Source organism: Emydura macquarii, unplaced genomic scaffold, assembly GCF_026122565.2.
Source record: "Emydura macquarii macquarii isolate MOO-44397 ecotype Brisbane River unplaced genomic scaffold, CSIRO-AGI_Emac_v2 contig_1348, whole genome shotgun sequence".
Taxonomy (NCBI): domain Eukaryota; kingdom Metazoa; phylum Chordata; order Testudines; family Chelidae; genus Emydura; species Emydura macquarii.
Window position 1 is genome coordinate 8,754,050 of NW_027131485.1, and position 20,136 is coordinate 8,774,185.

Below are 20,136 nucleotides of genomic sequence, written 5' to 3' on the forward strand. Positions count from 1 at the left end.
AGGTGCCTGTCCCAACTGGTCTCCTGTAGTCATCTAAGCTCTATACAGGGCTGCTGACAGATCATTTTCATCCCGGAACCTAAAGCGTTAATTTCAAGCAACACACATCAAATATATGCAGTCCAAAAGAGCAGAGTTAATCCTACTGGGATGTCACAATAGAGGCCACAGCAGCTACTTGCAGGGGTAGAGAGTCAGAGAAGTACATCAACAGGAATAATGAGTTGCCTCTAGAATAAAGGGGTGCAGACTGAGGAACTTTAAACATTCTGCTCTCTTTAAAGGAAACTCAAAACTTTAAGCATTCCTCTTACTTCTCACTCAGGCTGATAAGAGCACCATGCGAGTAAAACAATTGAAAAGACAGCTGGAGGAGGCTGAGGAAGAGGCCCAGCGCATCAATGCAAATCGTAGGAAACTGCAGAGAGAGTTGGATGAAGCAGCTGAAAGTAATGAAGCCATGGGCAGGGAGATGGCTTCACTGAAGAGCAAACTCAGGTAAGGTGGCCTTGCTTTTACTAGCTATTTTCTTTCCGTTAATGAGAGATTTAGAATTCTAAACTATAGCAGAACTTAAGGGAAAAAACATGGTTAAAAAGAAACACACTGTTGATGGTGGGGAGTTATGGCTTCCCCACATCCGCTCAATGAACAAAGAAAATGCTACCCATAGGGTCATGACTTCACCCTAGGTCTTTGGCCCATCAATGTCAAAACTCTTCTGGACTTCCGCAGGGTCAGGATTTCACCTGTCATGGGTGAAATGTTTCAAAAGCCCTCTACTCAACTAACTCTGCTTCCATTGACGTGAATGATAAAACTCCCACTGGCTTCAGTAGGAGCAGAGTTAGGCCAACACTGACTTGTTTTGAAAATCTCCCTTGGGATCTTATGCTGGAGTTAAGGCTGTTGATGGTGATATTTAGAACATAAGAATGGCCATTCTGGGTGAGACCAATGGTCCATCCATCTACCCCAGTATCCTGTCCTGCTACAGTGGTGGGTGCCAGATGCTTCAGAGGGAAGGAACAGAAAAGGACAGCTATCACGTCTTCCATCCCTTGTTGTCCAGTCCCAGCTTCTGGCAGTCAGAGGTTTAGGGACACCCAGAGCATGGGGTTGCATCCCTGACCATCTTGGCTAATAGCCATTGATGGATCTACCTGCCATGATATTTATTATGTATGGTGCTAGTTAGCATTCTTTAAGCTAATCCACACGCACACGAGAGATGACTGAAGTGATACCCCTCAAAATCAGAGATTAAGTTCTGTAGGGAGTCAAAGGGCTTGTCAACACTTAATGAAGACGCTACCTACCTACACTGGCAGGAAAGCGTCTCCATCGGCACAGGTATTTCACCTCCCTGAGAGGCAGTAGCTATGTCCACAGGAAAAGTCCTCCTGTTGATGTAGTGCTGTCTATACCAGAAGTTAGGTTGGTAGGACTCCTGAGCAACATAGTTATACCAGCATAAGTTTATAGTGTAGGCCAGGGCTATGACAAAGCTCCATACGCACTCTGACACTTGCTCAAGCTGCCTGCCTCTTTCACACACGTTGATCTGTAGGGTTTTGGCTTCATGCCATCACTGTGTAACTGAGAAAAGTGTCAAACTAGCCACTTCCATTTTCTCATTAAATATAACAAGCCAAATAATACAGTAGTCACTCAGCTCTCTTCTCATGCCTGATACCACTGGCATGATCAAAGAGGCTCTGATTAGTTAAAAGGGAAATACTGCTCCTACAACATCTTCCTGTGCAACTTTAGTTCATGCCCTTGAATAATAAAAAATACTAAAAACTGTGTGCCTACTCAAATCCTTCCACCTTTTGTCCAAGTGAGTGATACATTTATGGGTAGTACATGTTCATAATGTAGTCCAAGGCTAACTTCTCCTCAGAGTCTTCAGTAATATGTGTAATAGTGTGCTTTTGTTTAATTATTTGAAAGTAACTTACCTAAGAGTGATCATGACTATGTGCTTAGCATAACTGCTCGGGACTCTCTATCTCTGTTTCAGAGGGACACAGGAACCTTCGCAGTGACTAAGCAGGTATCATGCCTTCAACTTTGCAGCTAGCTTGTATTGCACAAATTTCCATTTTCCTTTTGCCCAAGTAAATTGTATGTGAGATTTCTGCAAACTGTGAAGGCTTGGATATCTTGACATCAATTTATTGTATCAAAGGAGACAAATATTACAATAACTCTTTCATCAGCTGTTAGTTATTCATCTTTCTTACAACTAGATTGTGTTATGACATGGATTTGCCAACATTGCATTCTCACTTTTCTCATAAGCTCTGCTGACAGAATACGAGTTGCTTTTTTTTTTTAATTTCTGCATGAAAATTATATTCCTTGCATTTTTTAATTCCCAATTAAACATGAAAATTTTGCAAACAAAATATAGCTTTGGTTAATTAAAACAGCTGAAAATATTAAAGGCACATAATGGTTATGAACAGAGGTGTTGCAGCATGTTAGAATTTCACAGTACTACCTATGCACATTTCATATTGTGAGTTCTTGAAAATATGTAATCAATAGGTAAGACTATATAATCTTACTTGTGCTTTGGAAAAAATTTACTTGCATGAAGTCTTGCCATACAACCTAATTATAGAAGAGGATAAGCTCCTGCCCTCCAAAGCACATCAATATATGCCTGTATTGAATAGCTACTATATATACTTATAGAACAGCTATTTGAATACATGGAGGCATGCCTACATGTTCTGACATAGGAATTAGTCACTGCTGTTTAATGCATGGAAATACCTATGAAGTTGTATTGCTTTGATGCTTTAAGCTAAACAACATCTTACTTTACACTAGCTACACTTTGTGTAGATTAGTTTTTGCAAACACTAGAAGTAATGCTAAGCAAATAGTGTTCTGTAATATTTGTGGATCTTCTCTTTTTACAAATATGGGGCTTTGCTCTTATTACACAAACATTTAAAGATGACATTTTGTCCTAGCAACTGCCTTGAAGTTAATTTCACAGATGTGTGATTAGTGCAGGGCTATACATTTAGTGGTTGGGGTGTAGCAGTGCTTGTTCAAAGTAAATGAAATACTAATGAACTCTTGCAAAGCACTTCATTTTTTCATCTTGCAGTAAAGATGGGGAGCCTTACATCCTGCATTACAATTTCCCTTTCTCAGGTTTTGTCTACATACAGAGTTGCACCAGTTTATCTAATGGCGTGATTTCAAACTGATTTTAGGTAAACCAGTACAAATGGCTACATGGACATTCTTAAATAAACAAACCTGGCTTTTATCCAAGTTAGTTTAAGCACCAAGATTCAAGTTAAACTGAAATAAGCATTAAACAAGGGTTTCCACCAGTTTAACAACCTAGATTTAAGTTCAATTATTGCAATTTATATATGTAAACTAAGGCTTTGTCTATAGTGTTAGCGTGTGTGTTGTTCACATATCCTCTAGGCAGAGGTTTCATTGCAGGTCTGGGTTGGGCTCTTCCCCCTTCAGTCCAGCCCCATTATAAAATCCCGCTCCCCATCTCAAATTCTGCTCTCACACTGGTGCAACTCATTAAAGTCAATGTAAGTGTAGTAGTCTGAGGTTGTATCTACTACAGAGCCTATAGCAGTATAGCCCTCTGGTGCAGACACAGCCTACAGTGGTTGCTGGTTTTTTGTCAGCATAGGAATACCATCTCCCCAAACAAAATTAGCAGCATCAACAGAAGTTCTCTTCTGTCTACATTACTGGGTCTACACTGTGGGGGTTGGTAACATAGCCGTGCTGCTATAAACTCTGAAGTGTAGACTAACCTTCACACAGCAGAGTTTGATCCATAGTGATGTGAGGCAGCAGAGGATGCAGGAACAAAAAGTAGCTCTCTCTCCTAAGTAGAATGAAGGGGAAAGATTTGCTTTTTCTTCAATGTATTGCATTCATTGGATATTTACAAGACCAGTGTTCTACAGTAGACGTGAATCTGCAGAGTTGCAGATCAAGACAGATTGAAATTGTACAGGAGAGAGAGCTGTTTGCCAAGTGTTTAACAGAAATGGATGCCCTTTGTTTTTCAGTGCATGTTACCAGTGACAGGATAGCTAACTAGTTCTCAAACTAGATTTTATTGGCTAGTTAATTATGTGCTGTAGCAGAGAGGGCTGACATCAAAATGAAAGCTTTTGTTAATGTAAAGGAAGCGACATACTAAGGTGCCTAGATATCAGTGAATGTCTCAGTGGACAGAGAGGTACAAAAAAAAAAAACCTAAGTTTAGAACTCAGCTAACATTCTTACATACTTACCCATTAAGGTAGATTGACTTTTGGGTTGGATTAGTGGCTTCTATATAAGTGAAATTGACTTAGACTTTTGCTAGGACAAAAGAAAGCTTAAGTGTTTAGGCATGATTGCTGTACCCCAAATGAGTAGTTGGATGTTTAGCCTCACATTACTAATCAGTGATCATGAATTTCCTTGCTTATATCTGAGCTCTCAAGCCTTTACAGAAGGTTTGCTTACCAATGGGAAAGTGATAGCTGCCACCATGTTACTAGAACTTCAGTTTTTCTGTTGTGTTGCTGTAACATCACTATGGCTGAGAAGCTGTTTTTACTTCTAAGCTGCCACTTCCAGTGGTTCAATTCTTCTCTCTCTCTCTCGCTACCTCTTCTCCTCCACAGCCCAATGAAAACAGAACGTGGGGGAAAATTCTCCATGCTTGGTCTGCGGCCATGACATTTTTTGGGGTGGGGCAAAGGGACAAGCTGGAAGAAAGCGCATTCAGTGAACATCTCTGTGGAAAGCAGAGCCCATTCATTTCATATGGGGTATGGATATAGTCCCATTGCTCAGTGCTCAGAGAGTGGGACACTGCTCCTGTGTACAGTGGTAGAGTCCTTAAGGATGTGCACGCAGGGACTGGGAGCTTCACTGTTCTACACAAATCAGTTTCCCCTCCCTACGTCTGAAGCAAGCAGAGGATGGTTCTTCATTGCCTAGGATAGGAGATGCAACACCTCTGTGGTGGGAGGTGTGGTGGCTACTGCATAAAAGAAGCTGCATATCCTCCACAGTATAATATTACAGATCCAACACAATACAGGCCTTCAACAGTCCTTACTTGGAGAGGTATAGTCATATGCTGGTCAGAAATCCATGGCCATCCCACTGAAGGTTCCAGTGCCTTCCGTCACATACACATGATACAACACCTTTAGGTGCAAAATGAGTGAACAATCCAGTGACTCAGTCTCTGTTTGGATGGGGATTGGGCTTTTCAAAAGAAAAAGTGCAACAGCCATACTGGGGATGTGATTTTGCATGCACCAAATCAGAAATCCAGTTACAGTCCCATGTTACACAGACTCACAAGCCCCACCCAGACACACCAATACAAAGTACCAACAAGGGCTACAGAAAGCTTCCTTGAGGCCATAACTTCCCTGACTTCTTTGCATTTATGATCCTCAGTCCCACTGATGCAGTTACTGGGTTTTGTACACTTAGTCCATCTTAATCGTAAGGAGTTTAAATAAGCTAAAGCCTGTTTTTTTACTGCAGGAGGGGAAATGAGCCAGTATCTTTTGGCCCCTCCCGTCGATCTGGAGGCAGAAGAGTAATTGAAAATGCAGCAGAAGGTTCAGAAGAGGAAGTTGATGCAAGAGATGGAGATTTCAATGGAACAAAAACCAGTGAATAGATAACACGCTTGCAAATTATACTGCAGCACGGGGGAAGAGAAGACCATATTTAGCACTGCATAAGTCAACTTAGTTCCGATGCCACACACACCCACTCTTATGGCAATGATAAGAGCACAGCTGCCCCTTTTCTCCAATGTATAAATGGAAGTTTTAAGTGTCGCAAAATCTATTTTACCAAGAAACTTATTTTGAAAAGGTTTACATTAAGAGTAATTCATCTTGAGAACTCTTAGACAGAAATGCAAATTCTAGAGAGGGAAATAATTTAAATCCCAATGGACTGTAGTATACACACAGCTATGCTATAGAAAGCCATTGGCCAGCTAACCCATTCCTAATCCAGCCTGCCCTTCATTTTGTCTTACTATTCAGTTAATATAGGCATTTTCTTTTCCTGGATGCTACACCCTGCTGCACTGTTCACAAGAGGGAAGTGCCTTCTTCAGTCACTTTTTAAAAATAAAGTATCATTTGTTCAAATAAAGTCAAACTGTTTTATATGCACTTCAGATGAGCTTAAACACACCACTAATAAAAGTTTATCAATCATTACATTTAAGTATTCTCTTTAGATATCAGGTGGGTGCAATATGATATACTAAGAAGGAATTTAAGCTGCTTTTGAACTTGTTAATATTAACATACCTTTTCCAAAAAAGTCAATCACAAAGTAATTTTGTATGAAAAATTCAACATTTAATTCTTCATATTCCTTATTATACATTGTTCATTGCTAAACAACTGCTAGAGCACTTTTTGTATAGTCTACACATGACAGTTGAAGTTTTCCTTTGTGTATCTTTCTTGGAGACTGATCACACTCAATACCTCTAGTGCAGTTTTGAAGTCTTTTAGAAGAAGGATTTAACACAATGAACAATAACCTCCTAATTCTGCACATTCACATTGAAGCCATTTAGCACAGGCTGCAGTGCTCCAGCGTGACCTGAACCCCCATTCAGGGAAGTGCCAGGCACTACTGGACAGGCACCACTGAAGACCCACAGACATGCTGGTACTTCCAGCAGCAGGGAAAGTGTAGTAGTAGTTCAGCAGGACCACACACAGCAAGACAAGTTAGTTTTATGCAATTGAGAGCAGACAGTTGAACACTTTAGATTTTACAGCAGATGACCCTTAAGCAGCAAGCCTTTGAGGACAGGAAATAACTTCAATCTAGACTCCAAGGTGGTCAAATAAGCATTCAGATCAGTAATTTAAAAAAAAATAAACAAACAAACTAAGCACCCTTTCGACTAGCAGCATGGAGCCCAAAAGGGCAGCTACATGCTCTTTATAAAAAGACCAAATAGCTTAAATAAGAATCCATCTGGGGCCATTAGGCAGACAGCTACAACAGAAAGAGGTTTTAAAAAGTTAATGCTGACCTGGTGCTTGGCTGAATTCACTGCTCAGCCACTTATTACAGTCCAACCCTTTCTCTATAAACATGCCTCTTAAGTCTGGCTTAGCAGCTCACATGATTGGTGACCCTGCACGAGGGAGGAAGGGAGACTGAGGAAGTCAGGCTGGAAACCGCTGCGATGAGAACTGTCCTAAGCACAGGGCTCTGGCATGGAAGCTGCATGCTGGATGAAGTCTTTCAGGAAAATCTGATCCCAGAGGGTCAAGTGTGCCATGCAAAATTTGCTTCAGAGAAAAGCACAAGAGAAATAAAGGATGGTTCAGTGGTTAGGGCCCTCTCCTAGCATTTGGAAGTCCTGGGTTCAAGCCCATGTGACGCTGGGCAGGTCATAGGGCTTATTCGCACTTGGAAATTTGCCAGAGCAATTATTCCAGAATGCTTTTTTTCAGTATAGGCTCCCCTCTGGATACTTATTTCAGAATAAGTGTCTACACAGGCAGCTATTCCAGAAGAGCTATTTTGGTAAATTTCCAAGTGTAAACAATGCCCTTCGCCTCTCTCTGCTTCAGTTCCCACATCTCTAAAATAGGAATAGTGCTGCCCTACCTCACAGGGCTGTTGAGGATAAATACACTAAAGACAGAGGCCCTCAAGGACAGATTTTTAAAGGTATTTAGGCTCCTAAAGATGTGGATAGACACCTACTAGGATTTTCAGAAGTGCTTATCTGCATCTGTCCCTAATGGGAGCCATGTAAATGCTCTCCCCTGAGGCAGCCACTCCGAGGGGTCTGGGTAGAAGGACCAACACCACCCAGGGCAGAGAACATGAGCTTTTTCTCGAATCTTTTCTCACTAGATCTGGTGAGTGTGGCCTTGTTTAAGCTCCCTTTTGTAGGAACACAACTGAGAAACTGATTAGACCAATGTTTGTATGTAAACTGTAAGTGCAACTGGTAATGAATTCACAGAGGATCAGCTAATATTGTCCACAGACTAACATTCAGAATAAGCTTTATTCTGTTCACTGATTAAACCAGACAATTTAGTTTTACCAAGAGTGAAATTAAGATACGGTTGCTTCCTATATAATAGTACCTGTTCATGCAGAGCTGAATATTAAAAATTTAAAAAAAAAAAAAAAAAATTTGTATTCATTTGTTGTGTAAAAATAGTTTTAGCCATACTTATTGCAAGTTCACATTTGTAGAGCATGGTATTAATACTGTGAGTGAACCTACTCCACTTAAACTTGCTGCATTATTTTGTTAGATAAAAACCTATCTTAAAAGAATTCATTATACTAGTATCTTTGGCTGGCATTAAGGATTTCTGGGGTTACAAAGCCATTTCTAAGTTAATATCACTAGCAGCTAGAAGGGGTATGTTCTCACATTAAACACACAGGGCACATAACCAAAGGGAGGTTCAGAAAGCAAAAAGCTCCAACCCATCAGCTGAGATTAACCCTATCAATAGATCAGTGTTGTATGTCTTGCCATGTCCTACAGTCATGTAGTGGCTGGCAGTTTCAGAAGACATGGGTTTGTTATATCTGTGCAAAAATCTCTTTCCCACGCTACTACACATTTGGGGTCTCTCGAATATTTGCAATCAAGGCATTTTTTCCTTCTTTAACCATTAGAAAATCTTAATGGCAAGTCATGCTTACCAATACCATCTTACCACCAGAAAGGCAGATTGTTATATAATGGGATTTTGACAAATTAATTTCCCCACACGCCTTTTAGACTTTCAACTGCACTGATTTTGGTCGTCTCTTCCCCCCCCCCAAAAAAAAATCTAACCATGGAACTAAAATTTAGAGGGAAACAAACATTTCTCTAATTTAGGCTACTGATGCATGTAGCACCCTGCACTAGAAAGTTATACCACCATAATTCTTATGCTAAAACAGTATTTCATTATCTGTGGGGAGGAATGCTGTGCCCACATTATAGTGTAGGTCATTAGTTTTGACCAGCAGTGTTACAGAAGCAGCTTTCAAGAAGAAGCTATTTACAGCAGCTGATGTAGGAAAGTGATTCACAGTACTATACTGACCAGCAGCACTGCTTTGTCACAGCACCACACAACTCAGTCTTTTGGAATAGACGAGATTGCAGGGGGCTATTGCCATTTGCTCTGTGTAGTTCTCATCCACCCCTATTCAAGTTAACTACTGTGACTGCTTGTTAGTATTCTGTTAAAAGTTTAAAAGACAAGGGTTTAAAAACAAAACAAAAAAGCCCTAAACCACTATGGCCTCATCATCTCAGGATCTTCTCAGAGTAACATCTTGACTACGCCCTGTGGGGAATGTGCCATTGGTGCTGGAATATTTGAAGGCCGTGTTCCAAACTCCAGGCGCTTTGCTAACCTGTAAATACAAACAACAGCCCCATTGCAATGCAGTGTATTGCATTCACTGTACACACGTTCATTTTTTGCAATCTTTGTTAGGTCATTGGTTTGTAGTAAAATGCATCACTCAGTGTCAAACAGCATGAGAAACTGACAGACAACTAGAAACTCTCAAATCCTAATGCCAGTTCTGACACTAACTTGGTAAATCACTTAATTTCTCTGCCTCAGTTTCCCATCTGTAAAATGGAGCTAAAACATACCTCTCTCCTGCCCAGTAGCGTAAAGTCAAAGACTGCTGTCCGGCCTGCCAGGGCGAAGGAGCAGCCACTCCCCTCCACCCCTGTGTCAGCTGGGTGCAGCAGTAGCCCACCCCCCTCCTCTCCAGCTGGCCAGGCACAGCAGCAGCCCCTCCCTTCCACCCCATACCGGCCAGCCAGGTGCAGCAGCAACCCCTCCAGCACCAAGCTGGCAGGGCGCAGCAGCAGCCCCTGCATCCCCCTCAGCTGACTGAGCGCAGCCCCTGCCAGCAGGGTGCAGCAGCAACTCCGCCACCCCCAAGCCGGCCCCAGCAGCCACTCCCAGCCCTGAGCTCCGCCAGTCCCAAGCGAGCAGGGCGCAGCAGTAGCTCCCTCTCAGCCCGCCGGGCAGAGGACTAGCCCCTCCCCTCCAGCCCCTTTGAGCTCACTGGCCCAAAGTGGAAAAAAAATTGCACTGTGGCCCCTCACACGAAAAGGTTGGACACCCCTGAATTAGACAAAACCGGTTTAGATAGCTGCACCCCAGGAAAAAAGCCTTGGTGATGCAAAAGCAGAAATTTTACCAGTCTGTCCTCCTATAAGAACATAAATAGTGACAAAAGAAGCAGGCTTCCCATCCATCACCATGCTCCTGCGCCGTCCTTTGACACAAGAACATTGAGCGTACTGACCTTTAACTGACCCACCCCAGGGCTGCCAACATCGCACTCACCCGGAGCCCAAAATTAAACACTGGATTTTATATTTATACGGAAAGTGTTTCACATACTCTCTATAAATTACATGTTTTACATGTTTTTCAGGCAGAGCCCTAAACTACGCACTGGCATAGCACATTTCAACAGATAGTGCTAAACATTTAAAACTTGGGATAAAGCTCTCAGCATTGAGACAGCCTCCCAGGAACCTAAATGGCGAAGTCATTTCCGCAGTTTTCACCCTTAGTCTAAAATTTCCTATTGTTTGAGTATTACTGTTTCCATTACACTAAGCTTCAACTAGCTAGTTTGAACGGTCACTATCACATGGATACACAATATAGGAGAATGTGCTTTTAAAGGAAACATACATTTGCCTGGTGTGGTTGGCCGGTCCACGCCCTGTTTAGTACCTTCTTTTCAATTATGCTAAAGTGCAACGAAAAAAGGATCCTAAAGTGGTTTATCCCTTTTAAGAAACACTTATCTCCAGGTTAATGTCAGATGTAATGGCCCAATTTTATAAGGGACTGGGAGGTCTATCAGGAGGTGAACAGAGAAAGGGCATTTTCCAGCCGCTCAAGACAGGACTGGTCAGAACTCTTGTCCACAGTGTCTCAGCTGGCCCTCTCCTCCTCATGTGAACAGCTGACTACTTCTGCCAGATCAGACTGTTGCTGCCAGCAAAAAGCGTGAGGCATATCAGAAAGATAGAACATTTGTAGGAAGCTCAACCAGCATGCAGCTGGATATCTGATTGGGGAGGAGCAGTTTGAAAGTGTCTGAAGATGGCCCAGAGGAAACAGAGAACAGGAGATGTCTGATACAATATACTCTTCTTAGCCCACTCCCCACTCCCACTCTGTACCTCGCAACCTTCCTGCATCACCACCCCCCAGCTTTCAGCCCCACACTTACGACTCACTTTAGAGCATCAAGATCTGTGCATAACCTAATCACAGGATCAGTGTTAAGAAAGCAGCAGATCAGCACCTACCCTTTATCGCTCAAAAGCATGTGGGAACTGCTCAGTCGTTTTTCGAGGCCATCTGTGTTTTTGTTTAGATACATGGATGAGGACATGGTGGGTCTGTTTGGAGACTGGTCATACACAAAGTTTCGACAAGATGCAAGTTTGGATTCCAGAGCCTAAAGCAAACAGTTTATACAGAGTTAAAGAACATTCTCTTCTCCAGCAAAGGGCCCATGGAAGGATTTTCTAATAACTTAAGAGGATTCTGATAGAGGAAGCTTTTAGCTATGAACCCCAAATCCATATTGAACTCTGAATTTGAAAGGGTGAGCAAGAGATACTGCCAATACACAAGTCCCACTAGCTTCAGGATCAGACCCTTAAGCATCTCATAAAAGGCAAAATTATTTTTGTTTTGGGGGGATGGGGAGGGGACAAGAGAGGAAAGGAAGTTAGCTCTTATATTGAGGCGGGAGAAGCAACTGATCATTCTGTTTAGTTAAACAATGAGAGCCTCGTCTCCCCCAGAGGTTAACACCCCTTTTATAACTAGACTGCCTTCATAGGTATCACTTCTTTATGAATCTAAATGTCCTTTCAAACCTTTTCCTCAAGCCGATACCTGCACACCCACCATGTGGTATGCTTGGGATCTGTTGAGCAAGTCTTAGGTTCAAGAATCACCAACAGGCTAGATTCTGCCTGCAACACCACCAGGCACATCAGCGGAAGACTCAGACAGAATGCATCAGCATTCCTGCTGCACCACCTTTGAAGAGAGAGCAGTATATTCCCCTAGCCTGGCACTCATTCACACTGGCCTGCTCTACTTGTCCCTCCCTCTCCCCATGCTCTTTAAGACACCTAGAAGGGAGAAAAGGCTATACTGACTGGCACACTGAGTGGGTAAAAAGCCACAGAAGAAACAATTGGCCTTTATTGAGGTATGCCTGAGCTACAAAATATAGCTCCAATTTTCAAATCTCTCTCATGCAGAATTAGAGTCTTTTTGGATCCAAGTTTTGGTCTGAGTTCATGTCTACAGTTTAACTCATTCAGCAGGACAAAGGGTTAATGTTGGTTTTCATTCTCATAATATAAACCTAGTTGCCATCACCTTTCTGCATAGCTTTAGCTAATGACTGGATCATTCTTACCCCTACTTTCCGTAGTAAGTCTCCCACAATGTTTAGCGCAGATATCCTGGCAGCTGGTGTGAGAGGAGTCCCACTGTAACTATCCTCAAAACCTTAGAGGGGGAGGAAGGGTTTATTTTAAAATTATATATATATATATTTTTTTTTTTACTCATTACATATGATAAACATGGAAAAACCTTTAACCACCCAACCCCTGGCACTAAAGAGAGAGCGTAAATGGTGAATTTCTCTCCTCTTCTGTTATCTGAACTGCAATTCTCTTCATACCCATTAGAAATATAAACCACTGCATCTTTCAGATCTGACAATTTCCACTGGAGAGATGCTGGGCTTTAATTTGCACTGGTTTTGAATGCAGCTTTTAAGCCTTTTAATTTCACGAGAAGTGTTCTAGTCTGTGTCTCTATAAATTGCAATGGAACCAAAGAGAGAAAGACAGCAACTAGAGATCTGTCATCCAGAGAAGGTCACATGATCCAAGGCTTTATTACCTATGTTGCAAGAATTCCTGGATCCTCTCTCTTTTATGGGTACATACTATAATATGCCAAGTTCTTCTAGCTGGATCAAAAGGATTTTAGGCTCAGAGTACCACAGTCAGGATACACACAAACTTTATTAGCACTTACTTCAGCTGTAACACTAAATTATTAGTGTTAGACACTATCATAAGAAAACACTCACTGTGTGTACACACACACACAAAATATAGTGACGTTCTCTAAACAGAGTTTCTATTCCTTTTTTACTCAATTTAAAAAGTCTGGGTGGGTGGAATTGGGATTTATTTTAAATTTTAGTGCACATAAAAATGAGCAACTAGTACCACTCGTGAGAGCCCGTATTTTGTACTTTGGCACAGACAATGGCACGGCAAGTCTTCTGCTGTTCCAGAATGAAGCATCTCTAAAACAGCAATCCCCACTGCTAACAGGCGAATTCAAACAGGAGTGTCTGATGTGAAAGATTATGTTGAGACCTCCAATCTCCTTTCTACCAAACTCATCCAGATTCAGGGATGGTTAATGATTGAAAATTAGAACCTAGTGAACAACCTTGCTCTCCAAGTTTTTTTTAAAAGTCATGTTTCACTAGAACATGGATGAATTATAAATCTACCCAAAACATTAATAATTTATTAACATTGAACCCATGATGGGTATTCAAAATAGATTGCTGTACATCGATTTGTTAAACATGTCAATACTTGTCACTTTCAGTTCCACATTTCTCAGCTTCTTCTGTAGTCAGTAGTTTGATAGAAATTCAACATGTCCCAGGAACAGTGACTCTAGTCTGAAAAGCTACTCAGCAAGTGTTCGTATAATACATTAGCCTTGTACTAGTAAGTGTCACGCACTCTTACCTCTTCTAAATGTTCCTGGGGTGCTCATACTGATATTGGGTACCCTATGAACTCCAGGAGTGGAAGGCACAGATAAGGTTGCTTGCACGGCTGTGTCGGTTCTTTCTGCCTCCAGCGTACTTCGTATTGGTGTTTTAGGTTTCTCCTGTTTCTGCTGCACTGCAAGCTCTTGTCTTAAGTCTAAAGGAGAAGGAAAATGTCCAAAGCATTTGGTTACATGTCCCAATCCGAACCTGTAGGTGCAGGAAGTGTTTTTGTTTTGTCAAAGAACGCTGTCAACATTGATAGCCCCCGAGTGTTTCACCAGCCCCAGCTGAAAAAAGAAATCATATTCAGCTTCCAAAGAACATGTACGCTCCAGCCAACACCCCATGAATCTTGGCATTAACCACAAAATCCCAGGTTCTAGATGGTTATCAGCAAACTAATCTTTGCTAGAATGGTGTAACTCAAGACACCCTCAAGCTTATGGTCCCTCCCCTTCATGCCAACTTTTCCGCAAAGCAAGCATTGGGCCCTACCTCCCCCCCGCTTATTGTTATCTAGTTGTAGTTCTTCTATGGTGCTCATTTTCCTAAAACAGAGCACTGCACAGATGTGAAAGAACATCCCTGTAAAACAGGAAATATAATACACCCATATCACAGGTGGGCTATTGAGGCACAGAGAGGTGAAGTCATATGCCCAAGACCATACGAAGTCTGCGGCAGAGCTGGGAATAGAACCCAGTTCTCCCAATTCAGTGTCCAGTTCCTTAGCTACAAAGCCATCCCTTCCTCTCTTCTGGTTCTACTACTAGAGACAACAATCAGGAAACTAACTGCTGAAGCTATGTAGGGCTATCAGCACTCACTCACAATGTCTGTGTTACACACCGATTCACCATACTGCACTGACCCTTAGTCTCAATGATGCCACTCTCATGAGTTGGTAAAGGACAGATGTTGACAATATCCCCCTTGCATTTGTTAAAATTCATGTCCTGTCAGCTCACACCCCAGAACACATGCCCCCAACCCAGTCAGGTTTGTATTCCTTTAAATCACAGAGACAACAACGGGAAAGAGCATTCTGGGAGACATCTCTGCCTGCATGATCTGCTATATAATGGCTGTAGTACTTCAGAGAAGTAGGGGGATCAAGCTACAATTTCCTGGTTTGTTTCTACAAGTCAGAAAAATAGTTAGAAAATGTATCCTACATAGTTAAAAGCCCAAAATATTCAATTTTACAATGTTTTCAAAGCATGCCAGAAACTACAGTACCACCCAGCCTGCTCTCCTTGGGCACCAAGGTGTAGCAGACAGAAGGAGAGCATGTGACTACCATCCAAGACAAGTGCCCAGGCAGGCTCTCGCTTCCACACCATCAAGGAGAGTGAAGCTCCCATCAACAGTATTTCTAAGGTCTCTCTCATACTATCTTGACAGCATATTCGAGGGGAAGGATTTAATTAAAACTTTGGAAGGTGGGAGGACAGGGGTCTATATAAATCAGTTAGTTAACCTCTGGCTTCATCTTTTAATCGCTGCACTGATTCCAGGAGGTTCTCTTTCTCATCTAGCTCACTCTCCAGAAATGCATTTCTTTCAATGGCCTGGTTCAAACGCTGTTCGAAGTCCTCCAGAGACATTATAGTGGCTCTGTGTAGAAAAAGAATGTCACAGAAGTCATCAGGTTCTTAACACATCTAAAGCACCAACTCAGACATAAAGAAACGTCAGTATTTCTTGTGTGAGATGCTACGTTTTAATTTTAAGCTTGTAAGAAATTAACCAGTCTCACTTTCCACTCACTCACTTATAGAAAGGCAGCAGCTCAACACCCATGGCAAGCGTAGACACAAGCTGTTGCTTCAGTACCACAGTGCTCTCTGGCACATCATAGTAATGGACATGCTCAATTCTGCTAGTTTCACAAAAGAGAGAGAGAGAACAAGAGCTGGAAAAGGGAAGGGTAAGAGCATATGCATCACCTTTTTGCTCTTTCCAAGTCATCATTTGCTTGCTCGAGTTCTCGAATGTACTTCTGTAGTTGATCTTTAACAGCTTTCGTCTGTGCCAGTTCATCTTCTAGCCCAGAGATCTGCTGGTAGCCTTCTGAATGTTGCATTTCAATTTTTTCCTAACGAAAGACAGACCAAACATGATGTCAGGGATTTGGCAGTGCACATCCCCTTCCTTTCTGCTCAGCTGTGCTTACTCAGCCTGTCCCAGTCAGCAAGGAGGTTGTCCTGCTAGGCCATCTTAGAGTTACCACCTTACACATGGATTAAAACCCACAAGGACAGACACTAGCCTCTTTCTATCAAACCATATTGCTGCAAGCCAATCCCAGGAGCAATCTTCTTGGCTGCAAGGTGGGAGGGCAGGATCTCTCTTCCTCACTCCCTACTGGTAGATAGAGCTAGGAAATCTAGACTCATTCACCTCCTACACAGACTGCCCCCTACTCTCACTAGTCCTTACAGTAACTCTCTTCTTTTCTCCTCCCCCTTCCCTTCCTTCCCAGGGAGAAAGCGGTTCTATCCTCTGTAGGGAGCTGGGGTTTCCAGTGGTTCTTTCTGTAAGAGAGGTACAAGACATCACCACCTCATATGCTCAGAGATGAGCTCCCAGCTCTGAGGGATATTATGTACCAGACAAAGAGCACTCCCTTGTCCTACCCAGCACCAGGCAGAATATGATCAGTGTGCTTCAGCAGCACATTCAGTGCAGTTCCCACATCACAAGAGAGCCTAGACTCCAGGAGGGAGGAAAGAAGAGTGCCTTGGAGACAATGAGAGGACAAATACTAGTCCCCCTGCTTTAAGTCCATGCAGGTAGAAACACAGACCCGCTCCATCGCCAACTTCAAGATGTTTCATGACCCAACAAACAACCAAACTGTGCAGGGGACCTAGATTTTTAGTGAGTACATTCTTTGGTGCTCTGAGCACAGGCATGGAGGGCAGATAATCCTGAGTTAATAGTGATGCTGTTATACAAGGCCTTGAGCAAATCACGTAATTAATGTGCTTCATTCCTCCCCACCCCATACAGCAAAAAAAAAAAAAAAAAAAAAAAAAAAAGAGGGAACTACTTACCTACCTCCAGGGTGAGGAGGATTAGTATGTTTATAGAGCGCTTTGAACATGAAGTGTAATAAAAACGCTGAGTATTATTTTTATGGTGCCCAATGATATAGTGGGACCCTTGCAACACAAGACCTAGTAACTGACTATAAACAGAAAGTGAAACTGTCCAAACTGAGCAAAAAGGGTAGTGGTAAATTATGAGCATAAGTGGCAAATATTCTATTAGATCCCAATGCCTAATGAAGGCTTGTTATCACAGATCCTGTAGAGTTCTTTCAGTTTCTGCAAGAATTTTCAAAGGCCCAGGGTTCTACACTAGCAGACCCCAGTGCAGGGCTCCAGATTCTTAAAATTCTTTCAGATGTATGCATCTGGGATTATTGCCTATGTTACTAATTGGACATATTTTAGAAGAGGATGTCAGTATCCCTTTCGGGCAGAGAGGCATTCTAGCCTGTACTGCAGCAGTTTACACACCAAAACCTTGGCACTAGATCACCTTACGATGCCAATTCCTTTTTCCATGGTCCCAAGATTACGATCTAACAACATTCCTAAAGCATTTATCACTGTAGGATCTAAGCACAGCAGACTAAAGTCACTGAAAACAAATCCACATATTGGAATCTTAAAAGATGAGAAAAAGCAAAGTGTGTAGCCTATTTTTTACTTAGTTATTTAAGGAGGGCTACTTCTGTGTGTGTATTGAGTGGTGCAGAGACAATGAAGTTGAATTAAAGAAATTCTGTATTGATGACAGGATCTGTTAACACTTTTGCTCCTTCCTATTATGAATTTATTGGATGTGAGGAAAGGCTCAAGTCACGGGTCTAACTTAAGTCACCAAACACATAACCCAATTACCTACAGCTAGTCGCACAAGATTCACTGAACAAACCCTCTGAAGCAAACAAACCACTTAGTGTGAACTGTACCATGTATTCCCAAGAAAGGAGGAAAAAGCACACAGGGCAGCCTGTGAAGCTCAAAGTCACAAACTGCATGGGCCTGGCAAATTTTGTATTGTTGACCTAGATGTAGATGGAGGTCCTTGAAGTAACCCAGTTAACAATGCTGCTCAACAGCCTCATGAGTTTAAAGATTCTCTCTTGAATGGATTCAAACAGAAGACAGAGATCTGCTAGGTTTGGGCCTTTGTTTTTAGCTAATTGTAATAAACCATCAGCTGATTTGCTCATCAATGGAGACACTGTTCCTTCACTTGCAGGCTGCTTCGTCTTCAGTCTGCATGAATAAGTCAGTTGTTAAAGAGTTTGTTTCATACAGAATATGTTTTAATCCAGTTCTTTGCAGTCGAGAATAATTAGGTTTTTTTCCCCCCTACTGTAGTACGTTTATTCTCCACTTTTTGTGGTTTTGAGACAATTTTTATTATTTCCATCCCACAGTGCCCTAGTAATGTTGCCTTTCATCTTCTTTCCATAGCTAGGAGAGAATCCATTCTCCCTCCATTGAAGTTGATTGCATGTTTTATTTTTGTTGGAATATTTTGCCTCCTCTTCCCCAAATCTGTCAACTTGAATGGGTTGGTGTGGCTCAGTGTGACAAATATTCCATGCAAGAAGTTACATGATTAGTATTGTAAGAATGTTTATATGGGATTGTTTTGTTTTAAACCATATGTTGTTGTAATATAGTTGAAGCTCATTAGTAGCAACATATCAGTGCCCTTTTGTTTTGTTGTTCCTAAGCAGCTGTTTGTTGCTGTTATGACGAGTGTTGACAATTCACAGTAGGGAAAGTTCCCAGGGGAGACGTTGCTCCTAAGCAGTGGTTGCTCTTACAAGGTGTTGTTGCAAACAAGCATCTATTGTAACAGCAACCTCTGGATTTGTTTTGTGTTGAAATGAACAAAACTGCCACAAGTTTAGAAAAACGGTATCTTAAAAGTGGACTAGAATTGTTTAGCATCCCCTTTGGATGGCTTTTACCTAGTTACTATACACATGTAAGCAATACATACAGCAAAACCCAAGGGATTCAACAGTTATCCATGACTCCTGTTAGCTCAGTACTGGACACAACTGAGTAAAACATATCTAATTAAATTAATCTCTGTCTCCACAGATATTGAACTGGCCCTTGCAAAATGCTAAGCAGTTTTACTTCGTTTTTAGACAGCAGATGTTTAAAATGATCATTTGCAGGTTAGCTACAAAATGCCAACAAGATTATTTTTGAAAAGGAGTCAAATTTTGGTGACAAACTTTTGTTACGTGTAAATGAATTTAGTACAGTTCTTTAAAAGCTGTCAATTATGGGAGGCGGGTATTGGTGTTTTTGGTTATTTCTTTTCGTAAAGGATCATCATCAGCATCTTGTACCCGTTGGAAACTGAACCAGACTAATTTCTTCTTTTATCCTGTAGCATTATAGCCCAATTGCATTGCCATCTCATGTTCCATCATTACTATCTCCCAAGATATTCTTGTAAAAAAAGTTGATTATACTCCCTACTAAATAAAAGACTTTGCATTTTCCTTGAGAGATCTCAAAAAGCTCTTTTTGTAGTTCATTATCACACTTCACAAAAGGGGAAGCTGCATGTAAAGAGGTTAAATTACTTCTCCTTCTGGTATATAGGGACATTTTCAGAGTCAGGAACAGAAAACAGGTCTTTCAACTCTCAGTCCTGTGTCCCCGCCACTGGACCATGCTTTCTCCTAATTAGTTATTAGGTACCAAACTGACATTTAGACATGAGTCACAACTACTTTTTCAAAAAAATACTTATTCCACAGTTCAAGTACAGCAACTCAGCACAGCTGAATTTCCGTCTCTAGGATCCTGACAAATCATAGAATCATAGGGTTAGACTGGACCAGGTCATTTAGTCTAACCTCCTTACAAGATGCAGGATTTGTTGTATCTAAATCAGTGGTTCCCAAACTGGGGTACATGTACCACCAGTGGTACACAGGCCACCGACTAATTAAGAATGCACAACGTGGGCCCAGCGCCACCAATATCTCAGTTCCACTGGGGGGCCAGCCACAGAGCCTCCAGTGATGCTCGGCCGTGCAGGGGCAGAGCGCAGCGGTGCCCAGGGAGGCCCGGCCGTTCTGTGACCTCCTTTGCCCTGGACACACAGTGGCTGACCAAGAGCCCTCCAGCCCCACCCCTCTTCCACATAGGCCCAGAGCCCTGGCCA

General features: G+C 42.0%; 2 protein-coding genes across 5 annotated transcripts in view; one reads left to right on the forward strand and one right to left on the reverse strand.

Annotated features, from left to right (window-relative positions):
* Positions 1 to 6,373, forward strand: part of MYH11 (myosin heavy chain 11) — a 91,729-nt gene extending 85,356 nt beyond the window's left edge. The window contains exons 40-42 of one of the 3 annotated variants that reach the window (XM_067551061.1): positions 326 to 498; positions 2,027 to 2,059; positions 5,560 to 5,691. In XM_067551061.1, coding sequence (XP_067407162.1) covers positions 326 to 498; positions 2,027 to 2,051 — 198 coding nt within the window. In that variant the 3' untranslated portion in view covers positions 2,052 to 2,059; positions 5,560 to 5,691. Of the gene's footprint in view, positions 1 to 325; positions 499 to 2,026; positions 2,393 to 5,559 lie in introns of those variants that run through there. The other 2 variants (XM_067551059.1, XM_067551060.1) reach the window with 2 other exon arrangements.
* Positions 1 to 20,136, reverse strand: part of NDE1 (nudE neurodevelopment protein 1) — a 40,405-nt gene that overhangs the window by 4,865 nt on the left and 15,404 nt on the right. The window contains exons 5-10 of one of the 2 annotated variants that reach the window (XM_067551062.1): positions 15,864 to 16,012; positions 15,395 to 15,531; positions 13,889 to 14,068; positions 12,520 to 12,611; positions 11,387 to 11,538; positions 8,319 to 9,447 (exon numbers count right to left, since the gene is read on the reverse strand). In XM_067551062.1, coding sequence (XP_067407163.1) covers positions 9,354 to 9,447; positions 11,387 to 11,538; positions 12,520 to 12,611; positions 13,889 to 14,068; positions 15,395 to 15,531; positions 15,864 to 16,012 — 804 coding nt within the window. In that variant the 3' untranslated portion in view covers positions 8,319 to 9,353. Of the gene's footprint in view, positions 1 to 8,318; positions 9,448 to 11,386; positions 11,539 to 12,519; positions 12,612 to 13,888; positions 14,069 to 15,394; positions 15,532 to 15,863; positions 16,013 to 20,136 lie in introns of those variants that run through there. The other variant, XM_067551063.1, reaches the window with a different exon arrangement.